Raw genomic sequence first — 17,633 nt, forward strand, 5'->3', positions numbered from 1 at the left:
GGAGGGCAGGAGCAGGCACTGGGCTTGTAATGTGGGGACTGCCTTGCATTGTTCACATTATCCCAAACAGACCAAGGGAGATCTAACTTAAGGACAGTCACTTCTCCAGTCCCAGAGCAGAGAATTTACAAGGCCTAGAGTCCATAGAGGTCATTCCCACGAGTCCCTTCATCTCACAGAAGAAGAATTCAAGACTCCAAAATAGGAGATAACTTATTTGAGGTGACTTAGCAAGTCAGCAACTGGGCTGAGGTTAGGGCCTCAAATCAAGACAGATCAAGTCAAAACGACTTGAGTTGAATCCTGGCTACACTCTTACCAGCTGTGTGACTCACAGCAAGTTACTTAACCTGTCTGAGTCTGTTGAACTGAAATAACGGGCACCCCACCAAAGCGAGTGAGGTGTCTAGTACAGTGCCTGATGTATAATCTATTCAGCATGTAGTTTCTATTCTTCTTGGCTATTGTTATTCAGTAGCAGCAACTATTTCACATTTAGGGTAATAGAAAATGGGTTTGGCTTTTCTTTCTTGGTGAGCTTTTATAGGCCTGCATTTCCAACTGTGAGGGTTTAAACATTGCCTGCTTGGCCACATGGCTTCTCAAGCTTCCTTCCCAGAGTCCCCCAAATGTCACAGGCCCCGGAGCTCCCCCTACTGGTTCTACCAGCAAAATTGCTTGACCAGTCAACCCAGAGTGCAGGGCAGGGGTGCAGGGCCCAGACTAGCTCCCTCTGCGGTCAAAGGGCTTTTCTTCTGAGGAACTCTCCCATCCTAGTCAATTCCTTTGCTGTCCCTGAAAGAGAGGGTGCAGGAAGTAGGCATGGAGGGAGCAGTGGCCCCCAGGCTGAATCCAGAGAAGGAGCTAAGGGCCGCACCATTCCTTTATCCCAAGGCAGTCACCCCGCCCACCAGAGGTCACACTGGTCAAGCCTGGGGGCGGGGGGCGGGGGTGGCTCCGCCCCAGCCCTGCTTTGTGACTGTGGATACACCGCCTTCCACTGGGCCTTGGGGGGCCCTCTGTGTGTTTTCCTGCACAGGTCAGAGATCACTGAGGGTTCTTAGAGTTCCTGAGCTCTGTGTGCTAATGTCCTTCCCTGTGGGAGTGTAGGAGTACGTGTGTACGTCTGTGCACACGTTTGTGCACATGGGTGTTGTGCGTGTGTGTCCGTGTGTGTCCTTGTCCATATCACTTGGCCTAAGCTGATGTGTTCTTTGTCCTTATAAGGATCAAGATAAGACCAGGCCTCTGTCTACCCTGGCCAACTTGGCCATCATCATCACAGACGTCCAGGACATGGACCCCATCTTCATCAACCTGCCTTACAGCACCAACATCTACGAGCATTCTCCCCCGGTAAGACTCTCCCCGCCCTTGTGAGACGTCCCTCTGCACTTCCGGTGGGCATGGAGGCCCTGTTTGGTGGGATGGGCTCCTTGGTGTTTCTGGCTCCCACGTGCCTGGCAGTGATGAGTGTCCCAGCGCATTGAAAACCCAACCTCCTCTTCCACCCTACCTCCTCGCTGTCTCACTTCATCCCCAGAGCTCTCCAAGGGACAGAGAGAAGAGACTGGCTAGTGCAAGTGAAGGGCAGCAGTTCAGAAAGCTTCATGTGGGGTGATGGGAAATGGGGATGCCCGTGGAAAATCCAGCCTGAACTGGAGAGTGAATTTGGACTCAGCCAGGCTCACCAAAACATCAGTGGGGCTCAGCCACACCCGCCACGGGTCAGCTGGTCAATCCACCTCTCTTGGCCAGCCAAGATGGTGGCCACTTACTATCTGCCCCACAGACCCTCTCAGGGTTGGCTCCTCCCTGAGAACTCACAGCTCCTGCTGCCCCTTCTAACTGCCCAGACTTTGGGTTTCTCAAAGCCATGTGTTCAAGAGAGGTACCTGATTGGCTGTGGTCTGATTTTGTGCCATGTCACAAGGTCACAAGTTGCCAGCCAGCCTGTAGATTGACTGGCCATGGGCCCTGTGTCCACTGTGGTCCAGTCGACTATGAGACAAAGCATACTGCTGCCCCTAGGCAGGGGCTCTGGGTGGGCGGCTTTGCTCAGTTGTGGGCCAAGCAGGCAGTGCCCTGCACCCCACTTCCGGTAGCCATCCGTGCTTATGTGTGGACTAGAACAGAATACCCGCGCTGGGCTGATGAATTAGAAAAGGCAGCTCCTCTGGGCAGACACAACCCCTGAACGTGCAGGGGAGCAGCTCTATGGAAAGAAAACTGTGCCTCTCCTTCTATAGGCACTCAATGTGCTTAGGAGAAGGAAACAGCTTTGAGAGCAAAGCGGGGTGCCCACCTGATCATGTGGCTATTCAGGACCCCACCTGCATGTCTGCACAGCTCACAGGTTTGGGTGCAAGTGAGAGGCAGGCTTCCCTGACCAGATTGCAGGCTGGGCTCCTGGACCACCACAGACTAGGTAGCGTGGTCCCAAGTTTGGCACTGTGGTCTCTCCTGACTGTTGGCCTCTTCCAAGCACCATGCTGCAGGCTCCAGGTGTGAGAGGGTAGCCACTTCCTTCCTGGGGCTACTTGCGGACTGGAGGGTCTGACGAGCAAGGTGGCCTCCTGTTGCCGGTGTCAGAAGCTGCTTTGAGAGTAGAGGGGGACATCTAAATGTCCCCACTCCAACCCTTTCTTTCTGAGTGGTCCATGGAAGCAGGAGTTTAGACTTCTGAGACTGAACTCCGCCTGTCCCCAAACCTCTTTGCCAATAAGCCCACGCATGCTCAACTCTGACCTTTTAGGTGAGGTGGGTCCTTCCACCTGTCCTCAGCCTCTGGCCATCCCTTCCTAGTGCTCAGTGCTCCTGCACGGTACGCTCACCCTTGGCTTCTCTCCTGGCCTGCGAGAATAGTGCAGCGGGAATGGGCTCTGCTGTGGGCATAGCTCACCATGGGTGCTTCAGGAGGTAATTGTGGAATGAATGAATGCATGAATAAACGAACGAACAAGTGCTCACTACTCAGGCCAGCTCTCTTACTATCCTGTCATCCTCATCACACCGTGTGACTGCTCTACTCACCAATCCGAAATCCACCCATCTGTTGGTTCCCATCACTGACGACCTTTCTTAGAATTCTTTTCCTGGCTTCATCCTCACCGGCCCACCAGGCAGAGCCATCTCTCTCTCCTCATCTCTGCTGGAGTTCCCTGGTCCTTAGGCTGCACGATTCCCCTCTGAATTGTAGCCACATCTGTAACATTCACTGATATGTAAGTGGGTTACTTTGGGGCTCCTGGTCATCAGGGTGCTTGAGTCTTTGGGTCTCAAACCAGGGCCTCCCAGGGCTTTGTGCCCAGGGTTGAATGCAGGAAAGACAGGCAGTGCCAACTTGTAGATTGAAGTGAAGATGTGATGGTGGCCCAGCAGCTGGAGGATCTCAGAACAGGTCCCTGTACTACCGTGCGCTTGCCTGGCCAGATCACGCAACATCCAGACCTCTTCCTCCTTGTCTCAGTAGTGCCTCCTTGGCCTGGTGGTTTTAGAGACTTGAGCACCTAGTAGTCTAGCGTCAGCAGATGTTAGAATGCGGGGGTTTTGTGTTTGGATTGGGTTGGGAGGTCCTAGCTTCAGCCTCATCTCAGAGTCTCAGTGGTCAACAAGAAGGGTGTTGGGGTGAGTGTCCTCTTAGACCCTTCAGTTTGTCTCGCCTTTCCCAGCATCCCTGTATTGTAGCAGAGTAATACTAAATCAAACTATCAGATCTGCAGGTTTCTGAGTCTGCCTGGCCATTCTATTTTTCATTCGTTTACTCATCCTCTAGACATTTATGAAGTCCCTGTGCTGTGCAGGGTCCTGTGCTAAGCCAGCCCCTCTCCTTCCCAGATGATTCTACAGGCCCCTGCTAGGATGACTCCTCAGGACAGGCAAATAGGCCATTGCTCCCCGTGGCCTCCACCCTCCTTATGCCCAGTTTCTTGGCATCTGATGTGGTTCTTTCTCAGAGTGAGGGACCTTGATATCTCTTTGCCTTGACGGTTGTCCCTTTGGCTCCACGAGGCCACTAAAGTCCATGTCTGGGGACCTCCCAAAGAGCAGGTCTGAATCCTGCCTTTTGTGTGGTGACCAGGCTTGGGCAAGCCAGACAAGGAAGTGAGTTGGGGGGTTCGGTCTCTCCCAGCACCCACAGAATCACCTCCATGTCCGCACACCTCTGCTCTTCCTCCCTGCCTCCAGATTTGAAAGTTTACCTCGCCTCTTGCGCAGTTTCCCATACACGCTGAGCCTGATTTTTCCCTGCTTCTAATCGGTTTCCGTGCCTTGATCCAGGCCTTCCATGTCCCTTTACAGTGTGGAAGCCTGATTTAACGCAGCACTTCGCAGGCTGGGCCAGGGTTGAGGAGCACCAAGGCCTGATTAGTCCCCTGGGGCCAGAGGCCCCAGGCGTCCCCCATCCCCAGCGCTGCCTCTGCTGGCCCGGGGGCCTGCGTCCAGACCCTCGCCCACTCCCCCCACTCCCCCTCTTTATCTGCGGCTCCCAGCATGTATGCCTCTCTCTATCAGTGTATCAGGCCAGCATGCCTCATCTAAAGTGTATATATTACCTAATAAAATCCTTCTTATTTGGGATTATTGCATCAAATTTTAATTTCCTCACTCGAGCAGCAGCATGTCGGCCTGCCCGTCAGTGAAGGACCGATAGAAGGTGAAAAGAGCGGATAAACTGCACAAATTACTGCCAGCCGATGCCTATCAGCCCTTTGACTGGAATTGACTGGAATTAAGGACTGAGAAATAGGATTTTCTGCCTCAGAATCTGCTGTGGCAGCTCTTGTCGGAAGTCCCCTTCAGCCCCCTCCGGCCTCCTCCCCACCAAGGGCGCCTCCCACTCCCAAAGCAAACTGCAGGTTGGCCTTTCAAGTCCTTAATCCTGTCATGGAAAGGAGGGGCTGGGCCAGCAGAGAAAGAGGTGGACAGCCCCCACCGCCAAGGCTCCAGCTTCAGCCACTCTCCTGGCCAGCTACTTTGGAAAGAGGCAGCCACAGAAGAGAGGCTTGTGTTCCTTCTAGAGGAATCCCAGCTCCTCTTGAGTCTGTCCCAACTTCACTACTGGTACCCAAGCCTCAGAGGTGGGGGCTGCCTGGCAACCCACCCCCACTCACCAGAGCTTGGGACTTTAAGCAAATCCCTGAACCCTTAAGCCACAATCTCTCCACATGTACCCTCACTATGAGGACAAAACGGAGGACCCATGCAGGGGCCCAACACAGTGCTTGGCGCACAGTAGGTCCTCAACTAATGCTAGGTCTCCCTGTGAGATCCTAGCTGTTCTCTCTATCGAATGGCCAGAAAGCTCCTTACCTCCAGCATAGGATTGATGAACCTGGGTCCTGGGAAGTCTGCATTTGTTGAAATCGTTTGGAACATCGCATTGTGTGCATTGTCTGGGAAGAGGTGTCTTAGCTTTCACCAGAAGCACGTGGAGGTTCCAGGCCCCAGAGAATAGTGACAGCACTTTTACAGCTTTTTCTATGCACCCAGTGCTGTTCCAAGTGCTCATGCATCAACTTGCTGAGGTGTGGGGACTGTTTTATACCCATTTCATACATTGGGAAAACCAGGCGGTGAAAGGTTAAGTAACTCAATCAAAGGGTTCACACCCTGGCAGTGTAACCACAGAGTCAGACCCTTAACCCCCTTGCTGTACTGATCTTCCCACAATACGGAGTTGGGACCCCACAGGCCTGTGTACCTTTAGCCTCTCTGTGGGAATGTCGGGGCTTCGTCTTTGCAGTAGGAGTTCTTATGAAGGGAAGAAGCTCCATAGCCAGGTGGGCCCATCTCTAGTCTTTGGGGCCATCTGTTCTCCTGGTCATACTCTGGTGCTCCTTGGACTGGGGTCCCTCTCTGGAGAGCCAGCCAGCCAGAGTGCCCCCCTGTACAGGGGCCCAGGGCGGACATGTCTCCATCTCCTCATCTTAGGAAGTAAGTTTCAGTATATTGAAAATATAATCACTGAAACTCTGAAACAAGAGCTGTGGGCTCCCAGGAGCCCCCATTCCTCCCTTTTAATTCCTTCTCATAACATTTCCCGTCTTTGTGGCTGCACTTGTATTAAAAGCTCAGGGTTTTATTAAAAATGGATTTATTTATCCAAAAAGAGATGAAACCCAAACTTATCAGGAGCCTTTCAGAGCTCATGTTGTAGACACTCAGGCATGGCTCTTCCAGGGGTGAGCCGACCTCCCTGATCTCTGGTCCTGGGCTGGCCGCTGGACACACTGAGCCCCAGTCCACCCAGGGGGACTCCAGGCCACCCAGCTCGGGGCTGCCCATGGGGAGATGCTCACAAGGCTCTGAAAACTGAGGGCTCCCTGGCCGCCAGCTCCGCTATCTGCACAGGCCAGCACTGGCCCCCTTTACTAAGTGGTGCTGAGGCTCACGGTGCTGGACTCAACCAGCCACACCAGGCTCTGATCGTTCGCCTATGGGCGTGCAGCTGTTCCCTCAAGGTTTACTATTTGCTTGTTTGTTATTATGTGATTTGGGGCTGCGTAGAGTGGCATGCAGGGTCTTAGTTCCCTGACCAGGGGTTGAACCCAAACCCCCTGCAGTGAAAGCATGGAGTCTTAACAGCTGGACCACCAGGGAAGACCAAGGTTTATTGTTTAATGACTGTCTGGAATAGTGCTTTGGTAGGCACTGGGCCCAGATGACCTGGCAGTCCAACCCTGCCCTCAGCAGGCCCAGGGCAGCCAGAGACCCTCCATGCTGGAGCACCCAGCGCGGGTGTGAAGCCATGGGCTGTGGTCAGATGGGCTATGAAGCCCTTTCTGGCAGCTAGAGCCTCAGATCAAAGTCCCATGCTCTCAGGACCTCCTCCTGGGGACATATCCAGGAGGTTTAAGAGGTGACACCAGGAAAAGCATCCCCCCAAAAGGATTCCCCTGGAGTGACAGGGGAGCCCTTTGTGTAAACCCTTCAGATGTGATGCAATGCTTCCCAAATGACCTTCCGTGGACTGCTAGGTCCAGGGCTATCAAGATGTTACATGAAAAGAGCCTGTCTTCAGCTTAGAAAGCCTGGGAGAGCAAAGGTCGATGCATCTCTTTATCACTTTGCTACTTTCGGTAGCCTTTACCACATTAAAGCAGGTTGTGCATCTCCAAGGGAGGGATGAGGGGTATATGTTTCCCCACATTTGACTTGAACTAATACTTATATTAATACTTGTGGCACATAGCCAAAACCTTCATAAATTACAGTTATCATTATTATATTTATCATATAACCTGTTACAGAGGCAGCATTGTCTGGCGAGCAAGAGCATTTTGGAGCTAAAGTACCTGAAATCGAATGCTGGCTTCACCATTCACTCCTTGCGGTGGGACCTTGTAAAGGCCACTTACCTCGTGGCCCTCAGTTTCCTCATCGATAGAATGGAGCTGTGTCCTGGAGTAGTTGTGAGGGTGAAATGAGTTCAGGCATAAAAAGTGCCTGCAGCGGTACCAGGCGCAGCGCTGGGGAGGGACCCCTGCTGCCGTGGGTGCCTCACACTCTCTGGTACAGCTCAGGTTCTCAGAACCCACTTGAGGAGATACACCTTTAATGGCGTCTTTCTCTGACTTTGTAACAGTCTGTTCCCCGCCCTCCCCCCCCACCCAGGGGAATCTAGACAGAGCTCCTGTGAGGGGTGGGTTGAGGGGAAAGCTATGAACGGAAGGAGTCAGGCCTGCTCTCTACGCAGCTGCAGCCTCTGTGTTGTGACTGTTTCTCTGCTGCAGACGTTTCCTCTGCAACATTCTCACCTTCCTTCAACCGAACCTGGGGGTGTTCCGGATTGCAGTGTACCTGGGCTCAGGAGAGGCCGGGGCAACAGCTGTGTGTGGGTAGCGCTGCCCCAGGAGGGTGAGGTGGCAGATGCCCCTCCTGTGTCCTGACAGCGAGACCAGGAGGAGTCGGAGAGGCATCGTGCCCCCCAGGGCACTCCCTCCGGGGCAGAGTCTTGCATGTCAGGAGCCAGCCTCTCTCCGTAGGACAAGGTGCTCAGATCGGGGTAGAGGGTGCAGCCTGCAGGCTTCAGTCTCTAGGTGATGAATGGCTAATGCTTAAGAGGCGCCATGGCTATTAGAGACCTTCATCAGACATGCCAATGCCAGGGTTGGTATCTCCCTAGGCACTGGGTACAGAGCTGTCCTACTTTCCCTCCATCAGCCGTGGGACCTACAGCCTGAGCCAGAAGCTGGGCAGACAGGGCTGGTGTGATAGGGCCTGCAGAGCAGACTGAAGGTTTCCCCAGGTGAGGGGCGACTCAGCAAGTGGTGGTGGTGAAGTTAGGATCCAGTTGTTCACATGTTCATTTATTCAGTGAATCAGCCAGCCAGTTGATATTTGTGCGGGCTAAGTCGCTTTACTCATGTCCAACTCTTTGCAACCCTATAAACTGTAGTCTGCCAGGCTCTTCTGTCCAAGGGATTCTCCAGGCAAGCATGCTGGAGTGGGTTGCCATGCCCTCCTCCAGAGGATCTTCTCTACCCAGGGATCAAACCCGTGTCTCTTATGTCTCCTGCGTTGGCAGGTGGCTTCTATACCACTAGCACCATGTGGGAAGCCCATTGGTATTTGAATGTGTCCATTATATGCCAGCATCTCTTCCTAGAGAGTCTTATACCTCCACATCCCTGCAGGGCTGTGTCTTTTGCCTGAAGCACGTTCCTTTTTGTTTTCTCTCTCTGGCAAGCTACTCACTTCATGCTTGCGTGTGTGCTTAATCGCTCAGTTGTGTCCAACTCTTTGTGACCCCATGGACTACAGACCGCCAGGCTCCTCTGTCCATGGGGCTTCTCCCGGAAGAATACTGGAGTGGGTTGCCATGCCCTCCTTCAGGGGATTTTCCCAACCCAGGGATTGAACCCAGGTCTCCTGCATTGCAGGTGGATACTTTACTGTCTGAGCCATCAGGGAAGCCCAGGAATACTGGAGTAGGTAGCCTATCTCTTCTCCAGGGGTTCCTCCTGACCCAGGAATCGAACTGGGGGTCTCCTGCATCACAGGCGGATTCTTTACCAGCTGAGCTACCAGGGAAACCCCACTCCTCGTGACCCATCCTAAATGTCGCCGTTTGTACAACTCTTTCCTCCTGGTGGACTTCTATACTTTGGGGTACATTTATGCCTCCAAGAAACCCCGTATCTGTATAGCAGTGTCTGTCCATATGTCCTTGACCCCTTACTACAGATTGTGTGCTCCTCAAAATCAGGGGCCCCTGAATCCCATCGTGGGTATGCCAACCCTGGGAGCTTCTCCCCAGGTGCTGTAGGGAGAATGAATGGGGTGGAGGATGGAGCCATGGGAGGTAGGAGCTGCTGGTTGCAATGCTGGATGGGGCATGGTTCAGAGGACCGTGGTGGCCACCACAGTTGTCACGGTCATCCCTAGAGATACCCACTTTCAGGATTTATGATGCTTTCATTCACAGAATAATTCATCCTTGATGTTCTTCTTTACTCAGGTCCTAGTGAAAACAATGTCCCGGGATTTTGTGTTATTCATTTTAAGATTGGGGTAATCTGAGACCAGAGGAGTGCAGCAAACTTCTGAGGTCACACAGCAACCTGATGAGTTCAAGATAGAGACCAGATCTCTTGTCCTGCTGCTGGTTGCTCCTCTGTCAGTTCTTCCATGGGTAGTTCATCCGAATGAAGGGAGATGGGGAACGGAAGAGGGAGTGAGCGCCTCAGCAAGGTTGGGCCTCTCCAGCGGACACTGAGGTGTTTGCCTGGGGCCTCAGTGTGTATCCCAGGAATGATAGGGGCAGCTAAGGTCTCTGTATTTGGCCCCTACTTCCTAGACTGATCTGAGGTCCCCAGGGGGAGGGAAGCTGTGGGTGTCAGGACAGCTACAAGAAGAACAGCACCCTGGGGCCTGGCCTACCAAACTCAAGTCCTTTCTCTTTCCCACCCAGGGCACGACAGTGCGAATTATCACTGCCATTGACCAGGATAAAGGACGTCCCCGGGGAATCGGCTACACTATCGTCTCAGGTAAGGCCTGGGGTGCCCTAGTGCCCCACCCCTACTCAAGAAGAGCCACTCTAGGAGTGTCAGGCTCTGTGGGTGTGTGGGACAGTGGCATGAGGGCACCCGTCCCCAGGGACAACCCAGGCCAAAGGACTCAGGAAGGAGCTGCCTAGATGAAGGAGGGAGGAGCCAGGGAGGAGAAGAGGAGTTCGAGACAGAAGCTCGGGTGTGTGGGGCGCTCGGGTGATGGTGGGGACAGGAGTGTGCATTGTTCTCCGAGGTCTCCGCTGTCTGCGCACGTTAGGGCTCTGAGCCCAGGTTACTGGTGATTCTTGTCTAACCTGCTTCAGTACACTGCATTTTTCTTTGTTTGTCATTACTTACTTGGTGAAAAGATGGCAGTTTTTACATCATTTTAGAACTAATTCAGCTGCAACTGTGGCTGATTTCATGCTCTCTTCACATTTCTGACCATCAGACAGTCACGTTTATCTGGAATGTTGCAGGGAGTCACGTAAGCCCTCCTTTCCCGCCTAGGCTCTTGGTTGAGCAGAGCAGTGACTGAGTGCAGAGAAAGTTTTGCTTGGTGGGACTCCTGACTCCACATCCCCGCCTAGAGACTAACAAAGCAGCAGCTCCTTGGCCGTCTTGGGTCTGGGTGGCTTTGGAGCAAGGGGGCTGATGAGAGGTGCAGGAGAAACTGCTCACTCGTTCACAGGCTGGATCAAATCTGTCCCTGTTCTCCCACCCCACCCTGGCCTCCCTGCCCAGCCTGCTGGTGAGTGAAATGCGAGCCTGGTGCATCTGCGGGGGTGGGGGCGCTGTCTGAAGGCCAAAAGGGTGGCAGGCTGCTAGGCCAGTGTCCCCCCCATTGCTCCCCCTACCACACTGCCAAGAGAGTAGACTTGGCGTGTAGGGGCGTTTTCTCCCTAAAGCTCAAGACACCAATGCGCGGTGATCAAGAACATGGATGGAGTCTCTTGAGCATACTGTCTAGGGGTGGATCTCCATACCTCAGTTTCTCATCCATAATATGGGAGCAGTAAGAATACCTGCCTCAGGTGGTTCAAAAATCAGAAGGCTTATTATATGTAAAGACCATAATAAATGTATGTAAGGTGTTGACACTTTGTAAGTGTTAACTGATAATGTGCATGTGTGCATGCTTAGTTGCTCAGTTGTGTCTGACTCTTTGTGACCCCATGGACTGTCACCCCCCAGGCTCCTCTGTCCATGGGATTCTCTAGGCACGAATGCTGGAGTGGGTAGCCATTCCCTTCTCCAGGGGATCTTCCTGACCCAGGGATCAAACCCAGGTCTCCTGCCTTGCAGGCAGATTCTTTACCACCTGAGCCACCAGGGCCGTCTAATAATACCTTCAGGGTGCTGAGGGTTAGGTGGTGGGAGGGAGACCAGCCACATCCTTGGGAATGCAGGAAATCAGGGGAACTGTGGGCTCTCTGTGACCTGCAGCTTCTAGCACAACTGTTAACTGTGCTTCTAAGCCCACAGGACCCTGAGACCCAGGGTGAATGTCAGACCAGCTCATGTGGTGAGCGGCAGCAACAGCAGAGTGGGTTTGGGTCTCTGCTTCCCCCACCCCTCTTCCTCCCCATTCTCATGCCCAGCACAGGGCTCCACAAGAGTAAAGTCCAATCTGTACTTGTAGAGTGAATGAATGGATGGATGGATACATGAATTAATGTATGTTACTCTAAGGGAATGGGTTTTCAAATTCCATTTTGCCCAAGAATCACCTGGGAGCTCCTACCAAAAACGCAGAGTCCTTGGCATCCATGAAGGTTCTCATTCTATAGGACTAGGGTGCAGCCCAGGAAAGGTCCTTTCTCCTTGAGCCCCAGAAGCAGCTTGTCCTCAGGCCAGGATATGGGAAAGGAGGTCCTAGGGAGGAAGCCATTCTATAGGAAGGCAGCGTCCTCTTGGGAATTAGTGGACTCGCTCCTGGTGGGCAGAGAAGGGAGGCCCATGCTGGTGCTGGTCTCCTTCATGAGTTTGTCAAATTGGGAAGCGAAACAAGTGCCCCCCAGTAACACGGGGCTTGTGCTGGAGATCTGAGTGAACACCAGTGAGCCCCAAGGCGGATGGAGTTGGGGACCTAGTATAAGCTCCAGCAAGAAGGGGGCACCTGGCTGGGTAGGGGATTGTCTCCTTTTCTCATTATCTCTGGGTTAGTTCTAGACATACTCCCAGACAGGAGTGGGGAGTAGAGAGTCAGGACCTGACCTGAGATCATGGACAGCTAGAAATTCCTCTCTGATACCAGATGGCCATCCTCCAAGGCATTGGTCTATTTCCAGTCTGCGCTGGGTGCCAAGCCACCAGCCCCAGAACCTCAGGCCCTCTATAACAGAGATGGCCCCAGCCACCCCTTTCCCCTGGAGCAGGAGGATGGTGCTCTGGAGCTTAGAGTCTGGGACAATTGCCTGCAGCAGCATTGCATGAAATGGCAGCATCCTGTGAAATTTCTAAGTGCAAAAAACAGGATAAGAAGGGAAACCCAGGATGTGGAAGTAGAGGTAGGGGATGCCTGCGAAGGTGGGTGCAGAGGCAGAAGTTTCTGGAAAACCTCAAGCACTTAGCATAGCTTTATAGGATTCCCAGAACAGATGTGCCTTGACGGCTTTTAGAAAGGATGACAAACGGGTTTTCTCTTACCTGCCAGCTTTGATTGACTGGTAATGGCTGCCTAAAGGGGACCAGGAAGTCAAACAGGTTCAGCGCGGTCTTCAATTGGCAGAGACTGCAGTGGGTGTGGAAATGGAGGGGACCGCACTGGGTCAGCTGTCTGCCATCCTTGGTGGGATAGCACTTGGACCATGTTCACAGGGTGGCCATGACGGTCCTCACTGTAATGGGTATTTGTCACCAGCAACCCCAGATCCTTTTCAGACAGTTTGAGGAAAGGGCAGTCCTCTTTCTTCCTTCCTATCTTGAGCACCTGGTTTCCCTCCCTGCCCTTCTCCCCAGGCCTGGGCTGGCATGGACCCCTGCGAGCCAGCCTCAGCCCAAGTCTAGGCAGGCAGTCAGGCAGGCAACAGGGCACACTGCCCAGGGGAGCAGTGGGCAGAGGCTAAGACTTGACTCTTCTACTTCCCTCAGCTAGTCAGTGTAGACAGTACTGCAAAGAACGTTGTCTGCTGAGGGTTTGGCCTCTCGTGCCCTCCTCTCCAGTGGTGTTAAGGTCTGGGTGGCTTGGCCAGTGCCTGTTTGGCTCGAAATGGAAGAAGGGATGCCCTGCCAGTGTCCCTTCACACTGACTGCCCCACACTGACCCTGAGTGCCTGTTGGGAGCCTGCTCTAGCTCAGGTGCTCTGGAATCATTTGCATTTGAAAGAAAGGACTGAGGGCCTCAGGGGCTCCCAGAGCCAGGTGCAAGTCCTGAGGGCACCGTGGGCTACCCAGTCTCTGGGCACCTTAGGAGCCTGGGCAGGTGGTCTGTCTCAGACGCAGGCCCGAGCCCACAGTGACGCATGGCACACGGTTAACCTGCCCAGCTCCCTGAGGCCCTGTCCCCTCCAGACTGTTTATCAGCCCTGCAGCTGGGGGGATTTATGTCCACACACCAGTGCTTTCCCCATTACTAATGACCCCTCTGTTTTGCCAAGAACAAAGAGGCCTTCAGAGGTAAGTTATGGCTCCATTGCCGTCAATTTGTTCTCAGCCTCTTGTGGCCAAACTACGACCGAAGAACGACAAGGCCGTTTCCCACAGAGGCTCTGGCACGGGCCCCATGCTCCCTCAGCCTGCGCCTGCCCTGCCACTCACCAAGGGCATCACTTCCTCCAGCGTCTGACCTCCAGAGCTCTGCGGGCTCCTGTCCCCAGTGGTCAGCCTCACCTGTGGTCTGAGCAGACACCCTCCCCTGCCAGATGGACATAGTCCTGCTTCAAGGGGTGGCTGCCCCCGTGCCCAGCAGAGCACAGGACTAGGAGTCCAGAACTGTCAGTTTGAGGCCCAGCAGTGCCCCTGCAGCAGGGTGTTCAAGCAAGGCATTTGGCCGTCTTAGCCCCATCTCCTCATCTGTGGAACAGAGATGACAACTCCCATGGCAGATAAGACGATGCCAGAGAGACCCTAAAGGACCATAAAATATTAAACATTATGAATTGTTGAAGAAAGTTCAGGACCAGGGGTTCTTGGGACTCTTACTCATTTCTTCCTTCATTCATTTAAGTATAGAGACTTAAGTGGTTGAGCGTGCAGGCTTTAGGGCCATGTTCAGGGTGGTGACCGCTAGCTGAGCTAGTCAGTACGGTTGCCTTGAAATGTACAGAGCTCTTGAAATGTAGCTGGTCTGATTTGAGATGTGCTGTAAACACACAGGGTTTTGAAGATGTAGTACGAAAAATAGATTGTAGAATATCTCAATAATGCCTTATACAGATGACATGTTGAAATGGTATATTCAATATACTGGGTTAAAGATAACATTATTAAAAGTAATTTTACCTATTTTTTCTTTTAATGTGGCTACTAGAGAATTTCAAATAGCAGGTGTGGCTTGCATTCTGTTTCTATGGGCAGCTCTATTCCAGGGGTAGACCGCCTTAGCTTGCCTTCCACTGCGTGTGTAACCTTCCGGGCATCAGTTTTCCACTCTGAAGTGGAGGTAGTTATAACCCAGGTCTCACAGGGATGCTATGGCATGTTTGCACTTAGCGGAGCACCTAAATGTGTAGTCAGTGCTCAACACACAGGGACTTTAATATCCACCTACAGTGGACTGAGGGTCTTCTCTGTTCTAAAGTCCTGAGAGCTGGTAAGGCCCGAGTCGCCATCTCAGCCGCAGGAACCTGCAGGCAGTCTGGGGGATGGGCTGCAGCGCCCTGGTGGAATGCTGTGGAGACAGGCATGGGCTGTGCTGATCATTGTTGATGTAGAGCAGTGGCTCCCAGGGGGGTCACTAGACTGTTCTTTCTACTCTTGTATATATTCAAAAATATCCATCATAGGAAGTGAGCAAGAATCCGTGGGAGGGGGTACCTCCCAGCCATCACCAGGAGGGGAGGCTCACCAAGGAGAGATCTTCTAAGCCAGCCCTGACAGATGAGCAGCTGGGAAGGGTAGAGGGAGGGTCTGTCGTAGGCAGAGGAGCAGCACATACCAAGATCCCAGAGCAGAGAGAATGTACCCGATCACGGAGCTGCAGTCATGCGCGTGGCTGAGCATAGCGCGTGAGGGAGGCCACAGAGGGGAGACGAGGCTGACACGCAGGGTGTGGAATGCTCTGCCCAGGAGAACACGAGGCCCTGGTCCTCGGGGCAGTGGGCCACCAGTTCGGCAGGGGAGGGACACGGTCAGGGGTGTGTTGTACAAAGCTCACAGTGGGTTGGGGGCAGGGCAGGTGGGAGCAAGCAGATCAGCAGGGAGGCTGCCCTAGTGTCCCCAAGTGGTGGACATCACAGAGGGGGCACAGAGACATAGCCAAGGACGATGAGGAGGTCATGCTGTCAGGAGGTGGCTGGCAGGGCAGTTGTTGTAGGCACCAGGAGGAGCCCAGGACTGGACCATGGCCTGAGATGCCTTTAGAGTCCCCTCAGGCAGAGAAATTATTTAATTTTCAACCACTATTTGTTCCAGAGAGGCATCCTCTCTTCCCAGTTAAGTGACCTGGAGGGAGTCACTAAAACTCTTGAAGCATCAGTTCCCCCATCTTTAATCTGAAGGTGATGGTGTCTTTCTCACAGAGTTGTGACACGGAAATGAGACCATTATATAAAGCAAGTGGCATTTGGTGCCTGTCCACCATAGGTCAGCACACAGCAGGCCTCACATGTGCCTCCTGCCTACCACTGGTCAGGATGCAGTGGGGACGAGCGCACACCATGCTGTCAGGAGCCCATCTTACCAGCTGCGACCACTCATATGTGTCAACGAGCAGGCCGCCTGGGTGGTCAGGGGACTTAGATTGGAGGCTCCTCTCAGTCCCAAGGGCTCTAAGGCCTGGCATTTTGTCCTGCTATCACCTTCCCACAAGTTCCCAGACTCTTCTCTCCTTAAGCGCTCGTCACAGGAAGCCCATCCAGGAGAGGCTGTGAAGCAGTGGTCCTCAAGGTGGGGCCTCGGACCAGCAGCCGCAGCGTCACCTGGGGACCTGTTAGACATGTGAATTCTCAGGCCACCCCAGAACTAGAGTCAGACTCGGGGATGGGGCCCAGGAGACTATTTATGAGGTCCTCCAGGTGATTCCAACACTGTCTGAATCCTTTCCTCCACTTTAGAAGCATTTTGATTTTCCAGAAGTACTGGACTGCTGAGTTCTGTCGTTTGACTCTCTCCTTCCCATAACTGCCGCTAAACAGACCCTTCCCCAGCACCCGAAGGGCCCCCCGCCACCCTGGGGTATGATGATTTGGTGAAGGAGCCCAAGCTAGTGCTTCCCACTCCAACCTGCATTACAGCCCCCGCCTCGGCCCAGACTCCACTTTCAGGCTGAAGAAGCCTACCATCTCCCATCATCCGCTTTCTTGTCTGAGTCCTGCTTCTCTGGGTCTCCTACAATTCTGCCATATACCCCATTTGTTAGGTGCCTGCTGTGTGTGAGCCACTGGCCATTTAATCCCTCACAATAGTGTATGAAGGAGACAGTATTACTGCACTTTGTTGGCATGTACGGCAAGGCTCGGGGACTTTTATATATTGACCAAGGGTCACAGCCACCAGGCGGAAGAATAGGGATTTGAACCCAGGTCTCTTGGGCTCTAGAATATAGCCAGAATTTGCGTGACAGCAGCTGTTCTCAAAGTAATGTCTCCAGATGTCTCCACCTGGGTATTATTAGAAATGAAAAATTGTGTACCCTACCCTAAACCTGAATCAGAAACTCTAGAGGGTGGGGCCTGCATGATACTGTTCTGATGGCCTGGGGACCACCCTTTGAGAAGCTCTGGTCTTGAAGAAAACGTGTCATCAACAGGTCAGTATCGTCCCCAAGGGGGCAAAGATTTGTTCTGAGAGGTAAAAAAATACCTTACCCCTTATATGTATAAAGCACAGATATACATATGCTATATTTGTGATATTAAAATTTCATGCAGGTTAGGGGAGCAGTTAGAAAAAAATGTCTTAAATGGCTAGGGAGGTTGGAGGGGCGTGTGATAATGAAAATAAAGGGTTGAGAAACAATGGCCTCGAATGAAGAATAGGTGTGCAGTATCAAGGTTGAAACCCCTCAGTCCCAGCTTAAAAGGCAGTGGCCTTACCACTGGGTCATGCTGGGGGACCTGCCCAGGTATGTTAGTGAAAGACAAAGTCTTCACTCATCACTTGCTGAATTTTACTTTTAATGTTACCAAGTGAGGCAGTTCCTTGAAAACACATTGAACACTGAAAGGAAAGCTGTGTGTGTGTGTGTGTGTGTGTGTGTGTGTGTGTGTAGAGACAGAGAATAAGCAGTCAAATTTGCACAAATCCACATATGCCAGTACATACACCTCCACATATGCCAATAACTAAATCGGGCCCCTGGCCATGGCCTGGTAGGGGACAGCTATCACAGAAGACCATCATTTGAATCACTTCAAAGCCCTTGTGATTAAGCTGCTTGGCATTTTTCTCCCCCCAAGAAGTAAAAACTTATGAAAAGCAGATCTGCTTTGGAAATCAGAATTGCACATCAAAGCCCCTGGCTTGGAGTACATA

The 17,633-nt window shown here is 52.8% G+C and overlaps 1 protein-coding gene across 3 annotated transcripts in view; it reads left to right on the forward strand.

Annotated features, from left to right (window-relative positions):
* Nucleotides 1-17,633, forward strand: part of LOC109553682 (cadherin-23-like) — a 392,820-nt gene that overhangs the window by 199,020 nt on the left and 176,167 nt on the right. For all 3 annotated transcript variants that reach the window (XM_070781989.1, XM_070781991.1, XM_070781990.1), the window contains 2 exons: nucleotides 1,228-1,356; nucleotides 9,917-9,995. In XM_070781989.1, the coding sequence (XP_070638090.1) occupies nucleotides 1,228-1,356; nucleotides 9,917-9,995 (208 nt within the window). The remainder of the gene's footprint in view (nucleotides 1-1,227; nucleotides 1,357-9,916; nucleotides 9,996-17,633) is intronic.

Source organism: Bos indicus, chromosome 28 (assembly GCF_029378745.1).
Source record: "Bos indicus isolate NIAB-ARS_2022 breed Sahiwal x Tharparkar chromosome 28, NIAB-ARS_B.indTharparkar_mat_pri_1.0, whole genome shotgun sequence".
In the NCBI taxonomy this organism is placed as follows: domain Eukaryota; kingdom Metazoa; phylum Chordata; class Mammalia; order Artiodactyla; family Bovidae; genus Bos; species Bos indicus.